This window comes from Xiphophorus maculatus, chromosome 3 (assembly GCF_002775205.1).
Source record: "Xiphophorus maculatus strain JP 163 A chromosome 3, X_maculatus-5.0-male, whole genome shotgun sequence".
Classification (NCBI taxonomy): domain Eukaryota; kingdom Metazoa; phylum Chordata; class Actinopteri; order Cyprinodontiformes; family Poeciliidae; genus Xiphophorus; species Xiphophorus maculatus.
In genome coordinates this window covers 28,800,337-28,819,525 of record NC_036445.1, presented here as the reverse complement: position 1 = coordinate 28,819,525, position 19,189 = coordinate 28,800,337, and the positions used below count along the sequence as shown (strand labels likewise).

General features: G+C 40.5%; 2 protein-coding genes and 4 non-coding genes across 7 annotated transcripts in view; 4 read left to right on the top strand and 2 right to left on the bottom strand.

The window, feature by feature from the left end:
• Positions 1 to 3,035: 3,035 nt before the first annotated feature.
• Positions 3,036 to 12,120, bottom strand: LOC111607784 (calphotin-like). The gene is made up of 4 exons (XM_023330015.1): positions 11,733 to 12,120; positions 6,599 to 7,588; positions 4,084 to 4,149; positions 3,036 to 3,811 (listed from the first exon to the last, which is right to left on the bottom strand). Exons 1-3 carry the CDS (start codon positions 11,818 to 11,820, stop codon positions 4,088 to 4,090), a joined length of 1,140 nt encoding a protein of 379 aa, XP_023185783.1. The 5' UTR covers positions 11,821 to 12,120; the 3' UTR covers positions 3,036 to 3,811; positions 4,084 to 4,087.
• Positions 12,121 to 13,294: 1,174 nt separating this feature from the next.
• matn2 (matrilin 2) overlaps positions 13,295 to 19,189 on the bottom strand; it is a 43,771-nt gene continuing 37,876 nt past the window's right edge. For both annotated transcript variants that reach the window (XM_023330337.1, XM_023330336.1), the window contains 5 exons: positions 17,788 to 17,910; positions 17,269 to 17,679; positions 17,017 to 17,169; positions 15,764 to 15,856; positions 13,295 to 14,694 (listed from right to left, as the gene is read on the bottom strand). In XM_023330337.1, the coding sequence (XP_023186105.1) occupies positions 14,639 to 14,694; positions 15,764 to 15,856; positions 17,017 to 17,169; positions 17,269 to 17,679; positions 17,788 to 17,910 (836 nt within the window). In that variant the 3' untranslated portion in view covers positions 13,295 to 14,638. The remainder of the gene's footprint in view (positions 14,695 to 15,763; positions 15,857 to 17,016; positions 17,170 to 17,268; positions 17,680 to 17,787; positions 17,911 to 19,189) is intronic.
• trnat-ugu lies at positions 18,141 to 18,214 on the top strand. Its single transcript has one exon. It is a non-coding gene; the product is annotated as a tRNA-Thr (tRNA).
• On the top strand, positions 18,331 to 18,404 carry trnat-ugu. The gene has a single exon. It is a non-coding gene; the product is annotated as a tRNA-Thr (tRNA).
• On the top strand, positions 18,690 to 18,763 carry trnat-agu. Its single transcript has one exon. It is a non-coding gene; the product is annotated as a tRNA-Thr (tRNA).
• On the top strand, positions 19,058 to 19,131 carry trnat-agu. Its single transcript has one exon. It is a non-coding gene; the product is annotated as a tRNA-Thr (tRNA).

The window sequence follows — 19,189 nt, the reverse complement described above, 5'->3', positions numbered from 1 at the left end:
GCAGCTGATTACACCACACAGTTTCTTTTACTTTGCTTAGTTTTTTTTAAGACCTGAAAACCATGTAGCGTTTTCTTTCTGCTTCACTATCCTGCCCTTCTAGGTACTGGTCTGCTACACAGAATCACCATAAATACTACCATAAATGTAATATTACTTTATAATATTACAAAGTAATATTACTTTGTAATTGTAATATTACAAAGTTTTAAAAAGTTCTGCAACACACTGTAACATTGCCTCTGCTTCTCATGGTAGTGCATACTTACAGCTGCGACATCTGTTGAAAATATAGATTCAACTCCAGCAACAAAAAGCATCTCTTTAGTAAGGGAAAGTTTATTCTGTACACTAACCAGTTAGCAGAATCCTAGACAAAAAACAGGAAGCGGCTGATTCCAGGGAAAGAAATTAAACAACAACCAAACAAATGTATTTCCAGACATACGTACATATATAAACACAAAAAAAGTAGAACGCTCAATAGAATGCTGTGGTTTCTGACTGCACTACACAAGCAGGTGAGTCACTCTTACTAACAAATACAAGATTATGACATCAGCGTCCCACAGTAGTACCTTTACACCGTGCTCCAAATTATTATGCAAGTCATATTTTCTTAAATGGTCAATGCAGATGATAATCAGTATAATTTTCCAGTCATGAACTATTACAGTATAAATCAAATTTTACTGAACAAAGCTCCCCATGAGAACAGGATTTTTTTCAAAAATAAAAAACTCAAAATGCAAAATGTTCCAAATTATTATGCACAGCAGATTTTCTAAACATTTTATGGATTATAAAGAACTGCAAAGGGTCATTCTTTGAATGTGCAGCATTAAGTGTTCACATGTACTAAAAACAAAAGCTGTTTCAATCAGAAACATCTTAACAGACCAAGTTACATGTTAACATAGAACCTTCTTTGATATCACAGCATAATTCTTGCATCCATTGAACTTGTGAGTTTGTGGAAAGTTTCTGCTTGAATTTCTTTGCAGGATGTCAGAATATTTTCCCAGAGCTGCTGGTTTGATATGAACTGCATTCAAATCTTCTGCTTGAGGAAACTCCAAAGGTTCTCAGTAGGGTTGAGGTCAGAGGTCAGAGGAGGATGGTGACCACACCATGAGTTTCTCCCCTTTTATGCCCATAGCAGCCAATGACACAGTGGTATTCCTTGCAGCATGAGATGGTTCATTGTCATGCATGAAGATGATTTTGCTACCGAAGGTTCGGCTCTTCTTTTTGAACATGAAAGAAAGTGATCAGTCAGAAAGTCCAGATACTTTGCTGAGGTCATTTTCACACCTTCATGGACTCTGAAGGGGTCGACCAAAGATTCTCTTCCCATGATTTCGGCCCAATAAATGACTCCACCACCTCCTTGCTGACGTCACAGTCGTGTTGGGATGTGGTGACCATCCACCACCAATCCACTACTGCGTCCATCTGGACCATCCAGGGTTGCACAGCAGTCATCAGTGAACAAGTCTGTTTGAAAATTAAGCTACATGTACGGCTGGGCCCACTGCCACCATTTCTGCTTGTGAGCTCTGGTTAGGGGCCCAATAGTAGGTTGATGCACCACAAGCCTCTGGAGGATCTTGAAGCTCCAGAGGCTCCAGCAGCTTCAAAAAACTGTTTGCTGCTTTGTAAGGGCATTTTAACAGCTGCTCTCTTAATCCAATGAATTTGTCTAACAGAAACCTTCCTCATTCTGCCTTTGTCTGTACAAACCCGTCTTTGTTCTGAATCAGCCACAAATCTCTTCACAGTACGATAACGCTTCAGTTTTTGTTAAATATCTAATGTTTTCATACCTTGTCATACGGCACTACACTATCTGATGATTTTCATCAGCAGAGATTCTCTTTCTCATATTGCTTGAAACCTGTGGCCTGCTTAATAATGTGGAACATCCTTCTTAAGTAGATTTCCTTTAATTGAGCTCAGCAGACAAACTAATCAACTCAGCTCTCTGAAATTAATTATAGTGATTCAAAGAGCCCTGACACACAATACCATCTATAAATTTAACAGCACAACAAAAAATGTAATCTTTATGACACTTAAATCCAATTTGCATAATAATTTGGAACACTGTGTAAATGTTTGCTGAAAAGACTTTTACTGCCAAGCAACAGCTAACAGCCACACTGGAGCTGAACAAGAGGATCTTTACAATAACACGTCAGCACTCGGTCGTCTTCATCCTCAACCTGCAGATGAAGAAAGTTCTTTGCTACAGTGTTTCCATGTGAGCTGTGCACAGTGTTACTTAAAACATGCTGTTACTATTGATAAAACTTGCTACATGTAAACATGCTTCCTGATTTATTTCCGCCAAAATCTCAAAGTTTGGTGTGCAATAACAGAATCTCCAAGGATTTGTTTTGTTAGTGTTGAGGTGAGGCAAGGGCCGGTTACTGGTACAAACATTACATGGTGTCATTTGTTTCAAAGTGACCGAGTTTTTCTCTGTCGAAGAGAAACGCAGCATTGCCCCTCTTTTTTTTTTCTGCTCACTGCAGGTCAGCTGGCTCCAAGAATTTCCAGACACCTTTGCCTTTTCGTACAAGAGACGCAAATGTGAATGCTTAGAAGTCCTGATCCTAACAAACCTAAAGGACCTCCATCCATCAATCCTATCAAAGTCGTTTTGATAGCCAGGAGTGGTAGGTGTGTTAATCAGCCAAACCAGAACAAATAACCAGATAACATCAGCTCGTGTTAATCTACAAAGAACAAAAGATAGAGTACAATGTGAAAATTGTTAATGTAGCCGCAGGAATAAACTGTGAATTTCTGTTAAAAATACAAGCAATTAGATCACGTACATTTTTGCTTAGCATTTTGTGCAAGTAGCATGATACCAGCTGCGTTTCCATTAACGTTAAAATTGCGCACTGAATAAATTTGCTCAATGGGAAAGCCAATTTTGAAAAATGTCAAGTATTATATTTTGCAAAACTGCAAAGGAAGCACTTTTTTCTTTTTTTGCATCACACAAATGATCAACAACCAGATGTTGCTACTGACGGAAATGACAAAACGACAGGAAGTGGTTGGATGATGGTGGCGCGGCATTTATTTTTAATAACATTATAGTGTGAACAACCTTAGTCACGTCTGATTTTAATTGTGCTTTTTATGTCATAAAACCACCACAATTGCGAAATAGATGGGGCCGGGGGGGGGGTACATTAACAGAATATCGACAAACATTTTGCACACAATTCTAATGGAAACACAGCCGCTGTCAAAGCACCAACCCTTAGCTAGTTGCGACCCTGCTTGGTGAGACAGTTCTGTTCCTCTGCGTCTTTGAGCGTCATGCATTTGTTTTTGTATTCACAGTGAAATTTGGCTTGTTTCCCTCAGAAAGCTGTAATGAAGAATGTGGTGCCAACATCCTTCATACTTTTTAAATACTTCAAGCCTACAGTTGCCTACCTCATTACCAAGAGATCCCGTGTAGCATTGCACCCTCACACTCCTCGCCACCTAAGTGTTTTTGTTGCATATTTTAGTGCCTGAGAAAACATGTGGCTCCAGGCACTTTGTGGTCTAAGTAGAAAAACTCATTCTCTCTGCCGCGGTAAATGCTTAAATACAAACACGGAGGAAATCCTCATTTATCCTGAAGGAAAACTTATTGAGGCAGATTCAATAATCATACATGTATTGTGCAGTTTGGTGTTGATGAGACAAAAATAGAAGTTAGACTTTTTTAGTTTTTTCTTCACGGTTTTTTCCTCCTCTGGTCTTCACCTGTCACTTTGTGGCTTCGTTACAGATCTCTGATCTGTGAAAGAAACAGAAGCGAAATTATTTAGAGTTAATTTGTATCATTATACTTCATATTTACTCTCAATTCAAGCAATAGGTTTACATGCAACAAAATGCTTTTATGCTTTCAGGGACAGAATAAAGAACAATATGCACCATGAGATTATAGTGCAGTACTCTGAAGATGTCCTACTGCATTTAAATGTATTTACATGAGTCAGTCAGTTTCATCCTGCAGAGTTTGTTCTAGATATTAAAAAAAACAATATTTTATGTCTTGGTTCTTACCATCTTAATCTTGCTTTTTGGCTATTTCTTCTTCTTTATCCTTAGAGGCCTCATTTACAGATGACACTGCACACACACGCACGCACACACACAAAGAGACACACACAGGAATGTCATTATCATACCAGTGGCTCAGAGCTTGTTTGACATGATTTTACCTTTGCCATGTTACACACAGCCGCCGCGGGTGAACTGACGAGCTAATAGTTACTCATATCTACATCTGAGCTTCTTTAACTTCACCACTGCTGATTTATTCCAACACGCCCCCACGCACCCCCCCCACACACACACACACACACAGAGACAGAATCTAGATAAAGTCTTGTAAATGTATTGTAATTCATGCTTTCTTCCATTCCACTTGAGTTTTTCACAATGCTACAGACTGTTTACCTCCTAAAAGTACAAACTGTTTGCAGTGTAAAGAGTGAGACAAGAAGTATAAAGTTTAAGTCATACTGTATTTACACACACTGCAAGAAAAGATACTGTGATTTTTCTCCCACTGTCTAACATCAAGTCAGCTAACACATTTCCTGTTTTTATTTCTAGGTCCAAACTGTCAGACTAATGAGACATTTCTTTTTAAAGATTGATTCATCTTGCTTTAAACTAAGAAGTATATTTACATAGCATTCAGTGGAGTCGCTAGCTTCCAAACCAAGCTTACACTTCACAGAGCACGTGTACCCCTTCAACTCTCCACTGAGCTCCTTCAGACTAGCCAGCAGCAATTAGCAAACACCTGATGAGCTGCTTCTCAGTGAAGTGTTCCTAAAAACAATGCTAAATGCTTGTTGTGATGGCCTTCTGAAGGCGGAGTCTCAGAAACAGCAGGAGCTTTTTAAAGAGACAGAGTCTAATTGTGAAGTCAAATTTCTTTTAAGATATGTTTAATTTTTATAACAGTTGAAGGTAAATTTGGTGTTTGTTTGTGCTTTAAAATATCATTCTGTCTGGAAAAAATACATAATGCTGCCCCTCTAAGAAATATATATATTTTTAAATGACTCATTGTTCTGGCTTTTAACAAATAGAAAAAAAAATGTTAACATGAAATGACCTGAAACAATGTAAACTAAACCAAAGTATCTGGTTCAATCATTCGAAAAAAAATAAAATAAAATAGAAACTTTAAATTAGCTCATCTTAATGGAGTTTTCCACAAAACCTCAGCAAAGGCCACAGACAGTTCTGTATTTAATCAGAAGCGGCGGGCCATGATAAGTCTGCTGGCGGCTCACAATGGGACACAATGAGAGAGGACTGTCTGACTGGAGCTGTTGTGCTGACAACATGTTCATAATACAACATCAACATGCAGAAGAGAAGCATTCATGTCTCTGCTCATGTCACTTGTTCGACATTAAGGTCCAACAATATCCCATTCAGCCGTCTCAGCACATGCAGCTGAATCGCTCACTGACATCTCAGGGTTGCCAGCTTCATGTCATGTAAAGCTACTCCAGCTCCGGCTTCACCTTCATCACTGCAATGATTGAAGCAATCGGCCATATGAAGGAACATTCAGTGCTTCTCTGCATGTCAACAAGATTTCATCCACTCCACCGAGTCTACCTCTCCTCACCTGCTGCTCCGCCTCCAAACCGTTTCTGCGTGTTTGCACACGCTTTGGGCCAAACACTCGCTCGCATTTCTGTCACATTCCATTCCAGTCGGAGTCTTCCTACAAATGACCTCCGCCTGAAAACTGTCTTCTGAATCAACGTGACTCCCTGAAGAGTCTGTCAGTGTGACAGTTCTGTCGACATGGTGTGTGTGTCGTTTCATTAATCATGGAGCAAAATAAAACTGCCAGACTCTGGAGAACAGAGGCATCCATCATGAACTTAAAGGGGGCAGTATTATGTGTTTTACAGGCATATACTGTAGTGCCCCTTTATATCACAATAATGTTACATTCAGTTGTTATAAAATGCTGTGTATAAATATATCAAATATGACTTGAAAGAAATTTGACTTAGTAATTTAAGGCCTTGAAATTGGAACCCCGACTCTTTAATAACTCCGTCTTCAGGAAGTCATCACAACATGGCTCCTCTGGATTTAGACTTGTTTTACTGTCATTGCACAAAGACACATAAGTGTCTATTAACCCTTTAACGTTTTTTCCCAACATTGTATTGAGAAGCAGCTCATTTAATGAGCTCAGCTGATGCACAGCTCTAGCAGGTGTTTGCTAGTTGCTGCTGGCTGGTCTGAGGAAGAGTTTCATCCTCCAAGGTGGTGCAAGATGTTGCCAATGGCACAAACCACAAAGAAGAAGACAACATGAAGTAGTTAGAGGATGAAGGCGTGGCATGTGTTTGAATGACTTATTGCCTGAACAAACTTAGTCATGTATGATTTTAACTGTGTTTCTTGTTTAATGGAAATGCTGCAATTGCAAAAATTGTGTTTTTCCAACATTATTAGCGGAATATTGACAAGGTTTTGTGCACATTTGTAATAGAAACACAGCTTGTGTCTATAAGGTGTTGGTATGTCATACCCTCTGGTGACGTTTCAGGAACCGGCTCAGTTGCAGGTTCTGGATCTGCGGGGGCTTCAGTTTGCGTCACGCTGGGCTTCCCCTCAGGAACTTCTGCTGTGACTCCAGTCTCAGTACTGGACTCTGGATTCACCGCGACTGGTGGAGCTTCAGAACCCTCAGCTGGCTCCGGGACTGAAACCCCTACAGGACCGGACGCCTCGTCTGGTGAGGGAGTAACATCAGAGGAGACTGTGGAAACCTCCGTCTCCTCATTGGTGGCAGAGTGAGGCTCAGCTTGAGCAGCAGTTACCGGAGGCATCTCTGGAATACTTGCTGCAGCAATAGTTGTGTCTATTACCGCATCTGCAGGCTCTGAGGGTTCGGTTGGGGCTGCAGCTTCGTTGGCTACTGAATCTGTGGTTGCTGTTGAAGCTTCAGCTGCTGCAGGAGTCTCTGAGTCAGTTTCTGGTGAGGTACTGCCGGGTGGGGCTTCGTCCTGGACAGGGTTAGAATCTTCAGTTGCTGCTTTGGAGACGTCTTCAGCCACTCCCTCTTCCAGAACGCCGGCGGTCCCTGCTGGCTCCTCTCCAACCGATACTGGAACTTCTTCCTCAACAAGAACAGGGACCTCTGTCTGCACAGCTTCAACAGGTTGAGCTTCAGGGGTCTCCTCCAGGGCCTCAACCACTTTGACTTCAGAAGGGGCTTCTGCTGATACAGTTTCTACAGGAAGTGCTTCCTCCACTGGGGACAATACCTCAGTTACTGTGACAGCAACTTCTTCTTCTACTGTAGGTTGTGGTGCCAGCTCCTCACCAGCTGCAGATGGCTCAGGAACTACTAGGAGATCTTCCCCAGACCCGAGATCCTCCTGGGCCTCCACGGCCTCCAGCACAGCCTCCATCTCGTCTTCAGGTCCAGCATCGTCTGGTGAGGCGGTCTGCACAGGCAGCTGCATCTGGTCCTCAATGGTCCGTACATCTTCTGCGATGATGCCGTTTCTGACTGCTACGAAGACAAAAAAAAAAAGATGGAAAATAAAAGATTAGCAACTTGCAACTAGACCACCAGTTGTCAGTGACATATTTGTCTGTAACTCTGACATAGCAATGACAAAAGTCAGGGAATAAAAGAATGAGCCACATTCTTCTCCTCATAAGATTTACTGCCTTGGATTTAAAGGCAGAACCTTTGACTAACTCCTGTTGACTGTGATATTATAAAGTTCTCAGATGAATTCTCAGACTTTGCATCAGTCGCATTTGCTTTTGCAAACGTCGGCCCTCGTTTGCAAAAGCATAAGTTATAGTGAACTGAATGCACATTTTGGACAAAGATGATAATAAGACTAAAACAGAGACAATGAGCTCAGTGGTGAAAATTCCAGCTGTCCTGTCAACCTGTTTTAAACACATAAAATAATATTTGTGAATCAACTTTAAAGTGAATAAATATCTTAACTTCATCATTTTGTCTGGTGTGCTTCTATTGTCTTTCGGTATATAACATGGTATCTGAGGGAATTAGACATTTTTGAGGGAAATTATATAAAGTTTCAGTGAACACAAGATGCAGGAGACAGGAAAAACAATAAAGGACAAAACGGCCTCCTTTCATTTCCTTACTTGAAAATAAGATTTACTGAAGCCCTGAGGACGAGCATTCTGAGGAAATGATCCTCTCCGCTTTTTACGGTCAGTTAGGTCTCCGCACATGCAAACAAAATGCACTTGTGTATGGAAGTAATAAAGTTATATGACAGGAGAATCCTCAGTTATGTCAATATTCAGAATCCCAACGTAGCGATGGAAGCTTTTGATTGGTCGCAGTCAGTGTGGACGTCGCTCCCGGACGAGCTGGACCGGAGCGGTACGGCTGGATGGCTCTGATGCTTCAGCTTTCTGATCTTATTTGTCTGTCGGAAGCACTAAGCAGAGATCAGAGTGATGGGTGGAAGGGAATGTGTGGGCTTGACAGACTGTGTGAAAATGAGCCAGTGGGAAAATTACAGCAATTAAGTAACACAAATTCCTTTGCTCTTCCTTTTCACAATTAATCTTTACATGCACTCTGTGATCGTTAGCTGCATTTCCATTATGAGTGTGTGCAAAACGCTGTATTCTGCTAATGTTGAAAAAACAACGCAGTGTTTCCATTACATAAGAAATGCTATTAAAATCACACTTGAATAAGTTTGTTTGCGGGATCCGTCCGATTACTTCCTGTTGTCTTCTTTGTAGTTCGCGCCAGTGGTAATGTCGGCTGTTGCTCACGTGACTCGTGTGACGCAAAAAAGTGTTTCCATTGCAGTTTTGCAAAAATAAACCAGGATCGATGCAGCCAAAAAAAAAAAACACCTCAAACTACGTAGATACAAATCTGTTTAGCAAAAGACAGAATTTAAAAAAAAAAATGTTGCCATTGCCTAGTCCTCAGTAAGCAAATTTATTTTCAAAATTTGCACAATTATGTGGTCAACAGAAACGCAGATACTTATGACTTTCATCAGTCCTTTAGATAATTTCCAAATGTATGATTAAAACTTTACTCCCCCCCCATTATCACAGGACTGACAAGCAGTGGTCCAGAGTTGGGGGGTGGGCACTTATTGTTTATCATTTGTCATTTATTGTAAAAAAAAAAAAAAAAAAAAAAAAAAAAAATTGATTTTTGTCATGATACATTTCAGTTATTGATGTTAAATAAAACTTGACAGTAATAAAACTTCACAGAAATGTGTTTTTTTTTTCAATTTTCTCCACCTTTTGTTCCATGAGAGCACCAATAAATACTATATGTCAATTCAAAAACAGGATTGAATGCAGTAACTGTGCAGTTTAGTGACAGACATCACTCTTTAAGTGGCGTCGTGAAGACGCCTATTTCAGATCAATGTGCCATGCAGTTGCTGTTCTGCTAGACTACCTAAAGAATAAGTAATGAATCGCTTTTTTTCATCATAATTTTGATCATTATCGCAATAGTACTTCAAAATATTGCAATAAAATTGTAAATCCATTCTGCCTAGTCAGTGTTCAGTTTTGAAAAGTGGGGAAGCGACTGTTTGAGTTGAGGTTGGCGCCTCCATGCCAGGCATCGATGAACCATGTTTCAACAGGATTTAGCAGCCAAAGATGACACAGATCTCAGTCAAAACAGCACCATGGCTGGCCTGCTGTGGAGGGAAGAGAAGGGAGGAGGGGACGGGACACAAAGCAGGGGCCCAGACCAGGGGATGGGACCGGCACGGGCCAGGATGTCATCCAGCTGGTGTGTCAGACAGGCGGCACGCTGTAGGAATAAAAACCTCCCCTCATTCGGCCGCATTTAACGTAGCCTGGCTGGGCTGAGCGGACAATTACCGATGGTCTCGGTGGTGATGACGGAAGAGTCTGGAAGGGAACCCGAGTTTCTCTCCCTGTAGGTGGAAAAAGCTGTCTGGCAGGAACAACAACGCAGTAACACCAGCATCCCACAGTCAGTCAGTGAAGCAGAACACAAACACAGAGACGACGAGTCCGTTTCAGGTTAAAATATACAGTTGTTCCTTTCCCCAGACAGCTGAATTAACTTTTGTTCCACACGAGCAATCGCACTATCGTTCTGTTGCTCATGTGCAAACCAGGATGGGGGACACAGAGTGCATGGAGCGGTGCCTGGCATGGCACGTCCGTGTGGCAGTGAATCGTCTGGAACAATGAGGAGACAGTAATAGCTTGTGTCAGACCTTCTGCTGGGTATCTGCTCAGGCCTGGACACAGAGGTAACACATGTAGAGAGACTCAGACAGAACACAGAAGGCTGAGCTTCCATTCACCACATAACTTTGGGAATTGGAATTACGAACGTCAGTTTCAAAGTCCATCTATCCATCCATTTTCTTCACCCTGGACAGGTCGCCAGTCTGTCACAGCAGTTTCAAAGTAACTCACATTTTTGGAAAAAAAATGTTGTTGCGCTAGAATGAGGTGGAGTGTTTGGTCATATCAAACGGCTCCACAAATCTGACCTTTTTAGTAGCGTGTCATGGTCGTTGGCAGAAGGTGATAAGATATATGAGTTCCAGGTTGCCACAAAGCATGTAGGGAACATAAAAAACATGTGGAAGAAGATTCTCTGGGCATATCCGAAGTTTTATGTAGGCCAAAACATTTCAATTGCTTTGTTTTTTTATGCGTGTCAAAAAAAAAACAACTTTCAACACATCATCATCAAGGTGAAACATGTTGGTGGCAGCATTATGCTGTGGGAACTCATGAACAGGAACAGAAAAATCTGGTCAGTTATTGACTTGAAAGATGATTTGAGATCAGGGTAAAGATTCGCACAACAAAAACTCTAGAATATGACTAGAGCTACAATGTAAGAGTTTGTATCAAATCATATTCATGTGTTTGAGTGGTCCAGTCAAAGTACAGACTCAAATGCAAATAAGAATCTGTGGCAAAACTTGAATGTTGCTGTTCAGAGATTCTCACCATCAATTTTTTTCTGGTTGCAGTGGACAAAATGCAAAAAAAGTTCATGGTCTATAAATATCTTTTTTTGTGTGTGTTGGACAGTAAATACTTGTTTTTGAAAGTTTTGCACTCCAGAACAATCCAACGTCCGTGAATCACTACAGAAGATTGGTAACAAACAGGTTAGATTGCAAATGTTGCCGCAGGCCGCAGATAGATCTCTACACACTCCCAGCTGCTCTCATGCAGAGTTACTGTCCTACATAAAATGCTCAGTTTGCTTTATGGGAAGAGACTGAGAGAAGTCGACATGTCCATAGAGTTTTAAAAACCCTCCTCTCAGGTCTGGTTTCATCAATAAATCATTGAATGGTTTTAGCAGTCCTCTTCTTAGCAGTAGCCCAGCAGGACAGGGGAGGATCAGGACCAACAACCAGTAATGACTTGTAGGATTTAAAGAGAACAACAGAAATATTTCGACACCTGAAGTATTTGATCTGTGCAGGAGAGTGAAAGCACAGAGTGTACCAGCCAGCTGCAAACAGCCTCCAGCAAAATGTGACTGAGCGGCAGAAGGAGAGTTAGACAAGCAGCTGCACTCTGACAGAACATTTGCTGCTCTCGACACTTCAAAACACACAAATGACGGGCAAATTGCACTTTTAATCCTCACTCAGATGGCCCTCACTCACCCGCTGTGTCTCCGCTGCTCTCCTCAGGCTTTGTGCCTGGTCTCTTCTCCTGCTCCACTGTCTGTGCGCTGGATGATGAGCAGCCCATGCTTGGAAGCCAAATATGGCAAATCTAGAAAGCTGGAGGCTGCTTCAGGAACAAGAGACCACAAGTTTTAGTGCTTCCTGCCTTCTTTCTTTCTTAAAGGTCGATGCTGTCTTTCTGTGCTAACAGGAGCATCTAAACTCTCCACAAGTCCTCAAAGCAGATGGGAACCATTATCTCCCCTATGCTGTGGGATCACTCATGCTCCGCTGTACTTTTACAATCTGCTCCCTGCATGTAGTAAAGCAGTTCAGGCAGCAACGCTGAGTGTTCCCCTAACTACCTCCAGCTCTAATGTAGAACTATCCATGCAGCAGCAGCAGGAGGAGGAGGAGGGGGTGGAGGCGGAGGCAAACACTTCTGAGGACAGTGTCCTCCCCTCTGAGGCCTGTGTGGCACAGATCCACCCCCTGGTGGTGAAGGGTCAAACCGCACATGCAACAAATATAAAAGTAGAAATTTGAATTTACAAGTGAATGAGTGGATTAACATTGAATTCAGTTCATTTCGTTTATATGGCGTCGTTCCACGACAAGTGTCGCCTCCACAGACAGTGGAGAGAAAAAAACTCCCCTTTAAAGAGACAGTATTATGTATTTTCCAGGCACATAGTGCCATTTTGTAGCAGAGTCAAGTAACTGTGTTAACTTCACTTATTATAAAGATACTGTATATATCAACTATGACTTAAAAGAAATTTTACTTTGTAATTTAACACCTTGAAATTGGGCCTCTGTCTCTTTAAAATCTGCTGGTCTTTTTGACAGTCCACCTTCATGAAATCATCCCAACATGGCTCCTCTATTAACTCTTTGACGTTTTTACAAGCGTTTCACTGGTAAACGCTGAGAGAAAACAACGAAAATCTTCTATAATGAGCTCAGCAGTTCCACCAGGTGTTTGCTAATTGCTGCTGGCTAGTCTGAAGGAGCTGAGTGGGGAAGAACTGCTCTGTGACGTGGAAGCTTGGAAGTTTGCAAACACAGCTGAATGGTTGCTGTGGGAGATTCAAAAACATTTTCTGACATGCGTGAAATAATTAGCACTCCATTTTTGTTATTAATGAGGTAATAACATCATAACAAGATGTAACAGTCAAAAAAGTTGATTTTACATAATACTACCCCCTTAACAGGAAGAAACTTCCAGCAGAACCAGAGCTGGGTCAGTACAAGCGGCCACCTGCCACAAGCGGCTGGAGGTTTAAGAATCCAGAGCAGAGACACATAAACAGAGGAGTTGATGTAGGAGGAGTGCTTTCTGTGTTAATGACAAGCAAAACGTTAGTACCAAAAGATGATCCCAGCTGCAGACATGTTCTACTGCAGCTTCCATGAAAATAAAATAACTCAAGGGAAACATAAAGTTCACAGTTGAAATAACAACAAATAATGCAAATTAGAAGAAGAAAGTGAGGCCAGGATAGGCGGATGGATGGATCAAAGAAAATCAAGGCACAGAAATTCAACTATTTAAATGTTTATTCATCAGTATGCTGTACAATCTTCAATAATATAGTCGACTTTCTTCACAAATAAAGTGTTTAAAGTGGGAGAGCACTTCAGTTGAAAACCATGACTTCCTGGATTTCTGCCCAGGGCGGCATGGGTTTGGGGGGCAGCACGAGGGAGGAGCAAATGTAGTCGTGTGTTATGTTCTGACACACGACTACAGAACATAACACTAGATCAGTAGAACACTGATTTAGTGTTTATTACATGTCCAGTCAGTGGTGTTGAAACTTTCATCCCCAGGAGGCAAAAACTGATAACAACTGATGGGCCACAAAATTCATTGAAATGAAAATGCAAAAATTAGTTTACATTTTTTTGTTTTTGTTTCAGCTGCTCAACAATAAACAATTTTTTAAATGAAATGTGTATATGAGTGAAGATCCAAAATATGACAAAGCCACAACTGGCCCCCCGGGGCCACACATTGAACACCGCTGTAAAATACGTTGGTGGCTGATGAGCTGAAGTTGGTGTCTGACTTGAAGCTTTTGGTTCTCTGCTAAAATAAGGAGCTACATAAATATGCTTCTGGACTTTGGACAACTTTTAAACATCTCCAATCCAAAACTAATGGACTGGTCAGATTTTTAAAACAGATTGCATGAACATGTTTTATTTGTGAAACCACACAAAAAGAGAATTTCCTGGACTTTGGATCCACCTTAGTGTGTTTGGTTTTGTGCAGATTGAGCCTCCATTGATAACGATGGCTAAAAAGATCCCATAAAAATTCTACACAGTTGTTAGTCAATGTCATCTGGGCATATTGAATACCAAATTCATGCTGTTTTCATCCAGTTTGGGAGGTCAGTGTAATATTAACCAGAACACAAAATTGGAGATGCTTTTGTGTTTTTTATGTCTTGTGCAGATTTAGACTTATTAGTAAAGTAGAAGCAATGAATAGATTATGTATTTTTCATGTGTCTGAATTGAAATATCTCACGTTAAGTTTTTATAGCTCATATAGCTTCCTGTGCATCTGATAGAACTTTGCATTTTAAGTAATCTTTGCAGCAAATGGGCGGCCATTAGAAGGACCAAAATGAAATTTTGAAAAGATTTCAAAATAAAACTTGATTTCATCTAAATATACGTATAAGCTTCCACCTATTGCAGCTTTGCATTTTGAAAGGTTTGTTTCATTAGAAGACAAGGTGTCTATTTGAGCTAATGTATACAGATATGCTGAGATATAGGATGTGAAACAGAACCACCTAATGGAAAAACGTCACATTGTACTGTAAGACGATAAACTGCATCAACAGTTGAGGACGATCCCGTCAGAACCAGGCAGCGCCAGAATTTCATTTGTTCGCCACTTGATTCTCCAGAGTCTCCAGCTTCTTTGACATCTCTTCAAGTATTCGTGTTAAAGAGGCTCACAAGAAATGCACCCAATGTTGGAAAACAAGTAAAGATATTACAGATACTCCTATTCAAAAAGGCTCCCAAAAGGAGCACAGAGGTATCTTTGTAAATCATACTTTTTCTAGTAAACATCAACTGGATATATGTTAGGAAACATCTTATAAATACGGCACTGAATAAAATGCAGCATTAACAAAAGCACAAAAAAACGTTCTTGAGGATTCTTATGTATAGACGCATAAAGAACAACACAGTGAATATAATGAAATGTTTAAAATATTAAGTGAAATTAAAATGGCCTTGCTGTTTCTGCTCAGGAAGCAGAACACAGCCTCGTCTCTTCCCTGCTCAGGACACGTCTGTGTTGTCCTCGGCTTCAACCTCTAGACGGTTTATTTTTGGAAAGCTATCTCGGTCTGAAGAGGTAAAAAAAAAAAGGTATGGAAGAATAATAATTCTCATGTCGGAAACAATATTCGCCCTCTGTGAGGATAGAGGACAAGAGAGACTAGCTAGCTGAACAAAGTAACAACAAGCTGTGCTCAGTCAAATGTGTGGACAAGTGAGACAACTAGCTCAACATTCGATTGTTTTTATTAACTGAGGGATCTTTACTTTAAAACCAGAATTCCATTAATGGTGTGTTCACCGTTAATGGTACCATGTTGTTGTGGGACCGGCTGCAGACATGTTCTAGTTTAACTTACAGACTGAGTCTATTTGGGTGAAAGCTGTGAGATGAGATCATTCTCATATACAGGCATCCTTGTAAGGTGGCCCACACCTATAATTTTGCTAATGTAATAATGGCAAGTTATGTGTCAGATAAGTCAGTATAGCTAAATATAGAAATAATTTATAAAAAATAAATAATTAATAAATAAATAAGCGTAACTTTTAGATGCTGTTTTTGTGCACTGAAGATAAAGGTTATTTTGCCCCACTGAGACCGCATTTTAAAACATCTGCTTTATTTATTTTATCACCTCATCAGCTTGTCGTTTTACCGTAAATCCAGTTATTCCCGCTGTGGAGGAAACCAGCAAAAAAAAAAAGGATATTACTCTGAGCCAGGTTCTTCAGCTTCTCTGTCACTTGGCTCTGAAACATGATCACGCTCTCACACCGACACAAGCTTTCATCTGCCGGTTTGTCTGTAGGGGCAAAAGTAAATACGGTTAGCACATGTTTTTTTTTTTACCTTTAATTTACAATATGGGGAAATGACTTTCCTCTTTCAGCACCCGACACATTTCTGTTCCTGTCAGGAACCGGTTCTGAGCGGCGGCTGTTCCAGCAGGTAGGAGTGATGCTCAGCTGATATAAAAGGACGATTTTACTGTAACTGAACTTTTTACTACAAATTGCCATGGTGGAAATAATGGAAACTCTTAGCTTTCCGGAAATAACACAGGAGGAAGGGTTTCTTTTCCTCCTGCTCTCATTCTGTTCCAATATTTATTTACTTATTTATATTTTTTTAAATAAAAATCAAAGATTTTATGCTGCAGAAACAGAAAATCTTACCAAGTATTTTTGGTCTAGTTTCTACTACGAACATTTTAGTATACTTGAAGTAAGACAAAACTAACAAGTAACTTTTCAGAAAGAAATAGAAGCTTGTTTTAATGAAATCATTTCTTAATATTGACTAAAAAATACTAGTTCCATTGGCAGATTATTTCACCTCTAACATGGGAAAAAACGTCTTGTTATAATTAATCAAACAACTTTATTTATACCATTAGGTCGATTTGATTATAGGGAAGTGATTCAGCTTCCTTGCCAGACAGGAAAATGTATATCAACACAAACAATAAATGTAAATGTAGCATGAGTCAAATAGCCCTGCACTCAATGTTTTTAAAATATTAAAAACCATGGAAAAATAGACTTAAATACATTGTACCCTTTAGGACAATATAAAAAAAATCAAATAAGATCAAATAAAACTGTGCTAAATCAAATTTTGGAAACTTATGGAAACAGTAACAAAACTGGTTTTATACTTCCTAGTTTTACATCTGGGGATGAAATATCGGTATCCAGAAAGACGCAGATATTTTCACTTATCTGCAATATTTTCACAAAGAAGTTAAATAACTTACTTACTTTACATTTTTTTCAATCAATATTAAGGAATTATTGACTTAAACAAGCTCTTAGTTCTTGCTGAAAAAGTTACATGTCAGTTAGTTTTTTGTCTTCTTTCAAGCATACTTAGATATGATATTTGCACAAAAAACGAGACCAAACATACTTGATAAGACTTTGTGTTTTTGCAGCGTAAAATTAGTTCATAAATAGTGATCACCTTTACACATCCTTGACTTCAGCTTCTTTGTAATTTCTCCCATTTTCTCAAAGTCCTCCGCGTAATAGAGGTGCATCTCAGCAGGCTCTGAAGCGATTTCCCTCAGCTCCTGTTCAATGGCCTTCCCAACGCCCAGCGCGTATATCGTCACCCCTGAAAGTGGCAGAAAACAGAGCGAATGCACGAGATTAATATCAGAAAGAACATGCCTTCGTTAGAAAATCTGGATAAAGACAAAGTAACTCATATCACCCAAGGTCTTTGCTTTGCTGGCCCACTCGGAGACATCATCCTGCGACCTTCCGTCGGTAAACACGACGCAGACGCGTGGGACGTTCAACCTGGCGCCTTCTTTCTCCGAAAAGCTGAACTGGAACATGTGGCGCAGCGCCGAGCCGGTCATGGAGCCCCTCCCCATGTACTGCATCTGGCTCACGGCCCGCTTGACGTCCTGCGCCGCGGCGTGCTGGCCCAGAGAGAACTCTGTGCGCACCTTGGTGGAGAACTGGATGAGTCCGACGCGCGTGGCCGTCCTGGAGACGTCCAGCGAGTCCACGATGCTGTTCACGAACTGCTTGACCAGCTCAAAGTTGGCGGGGCCCAAACTCTTGGAGCCGTCGATCACGAAAACCAAATCCATGACTCCGTCGTGACACCCTGGTTCTGTCAGGTGCAAAGACATGAAAAACGTGTTGATGTAAATTTTTTTTGTTTGCTTGTTTTGTCTTCAGTTGCATCTAAGAATAAAGAAGAAAATAGCTAAAGCTTTACTTCCACAGCTTTTCCCATTTTCAGCCAGCAGGAATCCCTCGTTACATTTACAGATGTAGGAGTCGGTGGTGCTGACACACAGATGTTCGCAGCCATGGTCCAGAGTTTGACACAGATCAACACCTGGAAGTTTAACATGTGTTACTGATGCTGCTGTGAAACAATGAACCTGTTTATTCATACTGTATTTTGCTAAAAACCGGGGCTGAAGCGATTCATCGAGATAATCTGTTATTGAAACCATGCAATGTGCTGAAAGAACAACAGTCAGAGTAGTAACTGAGACAAGGCTGTAAAAATATATGTCCTGAAATGGAAGGAAAGTGTCATTTCTGTCATATCTGCAACATCAAGGTGCTGTGGCTCAGATGGTCAAAGTGCCTGTCTTGTAAACAGGAGATCCTGGGTTCAAATCCCAGCAACACCATTCTTAAAAAAGTGTTTATAATTGATGTACTTTTGTTGTTTAAATTGTTTGATATTTGAAATCAGTTTCAAAATATGTCCTGACTTTTAGAGAAAGTGTAATTGTAGCAACTTCAAGGTGCTGTGGCTTAGTTGGTCAAAGCACCTGTCTTGTAAACTGGAGATCCTGGGTTCAAATCCCAGCAGCACCTTTGGATGAAATGGCCTTTTGACTGATGTAGATTTGTTTTTCCTATTTTCTCATGTTTCATAACAATGTGCTCTGGCATTTAGAGGAAGTGTAATTGTGCTATTCTCAAGGTGTTGTGGCTCAGCTTATCAAAGCGCTTGTCTCTTAAATAGAAGATCCAGGGTTCAAATCCCAGCAGTACCACTTAAAGAACAGCTTATTAATTAATACATGTTTGTTGTTTATTTGTAATCAGTTACAAAATATGTCCTTATTTTTAGATAAAGTGTATTTGCAGAGACTTGAAGATGCTGTGGCTTAGCTGGTCAAAGTGCCTGTCTAGTAAACTGTAGATCCTGGGTTCAAATCCCAGCAGCACCTTTGAGGTGAAATAGCTATTGTACTGACGTAGTTTTGTTTATCCTATTATTCTCAAGTTGTTATTACAATATGTCCTGGCATTTAGATAAAGTGTATTTGCATCAAATTCGAGGTGCTGTGGCCTAGCTGGTCAAAGTGCCTGTCTAGTAAAAAAGAGATCCTGTGTTCAAATCCTAGCAGCACCTTTGTAGGAAATGGCTTTCTGCCTGATTTGGTCTTGTTTTTCCTGTTGACACAAGTTCTTAATACAATATGTCTTTGCATTTAGAGAAAGTGTAATTGCAGCAACGTCAAGGTGCTGTGGCTTAGTTGGTCAAAGTGCCTGTCTAGTAAACAGGAGATCCTGGGTTCAAATCCCAACAGCACCTTTGAATGAAATGGCTTTTTGCCTGATGTAGTCTTGTCTTTCTTTGACACATGTTCTTA

Excerpts from the sequence above, each read along its gene's own strand:
- LOC111607784 (XM_023330015.1), bottom strand. The coding sequence starts at position 11,820 with ATGGGCTGCTCATCATCCAGCGCACAGACAGTGGAGCAGGAGAAGAGA. Across the intron at positions 7,589-11,732 it reads GAGCAGCGGAGACACAGCGG|CAGTCAGAAACGGCATCATC; the intron begins GTGAGTGAGGGC and ends TTGTCTTCGTAG. Across the intron at positions 4,150-6,598 it reads TCCTGAAACGTCACCAGAGG|TGTCATCTGTAAATGAGGCC; the intron begins GTATGACATACC and ends GTGTGTGTGCAG.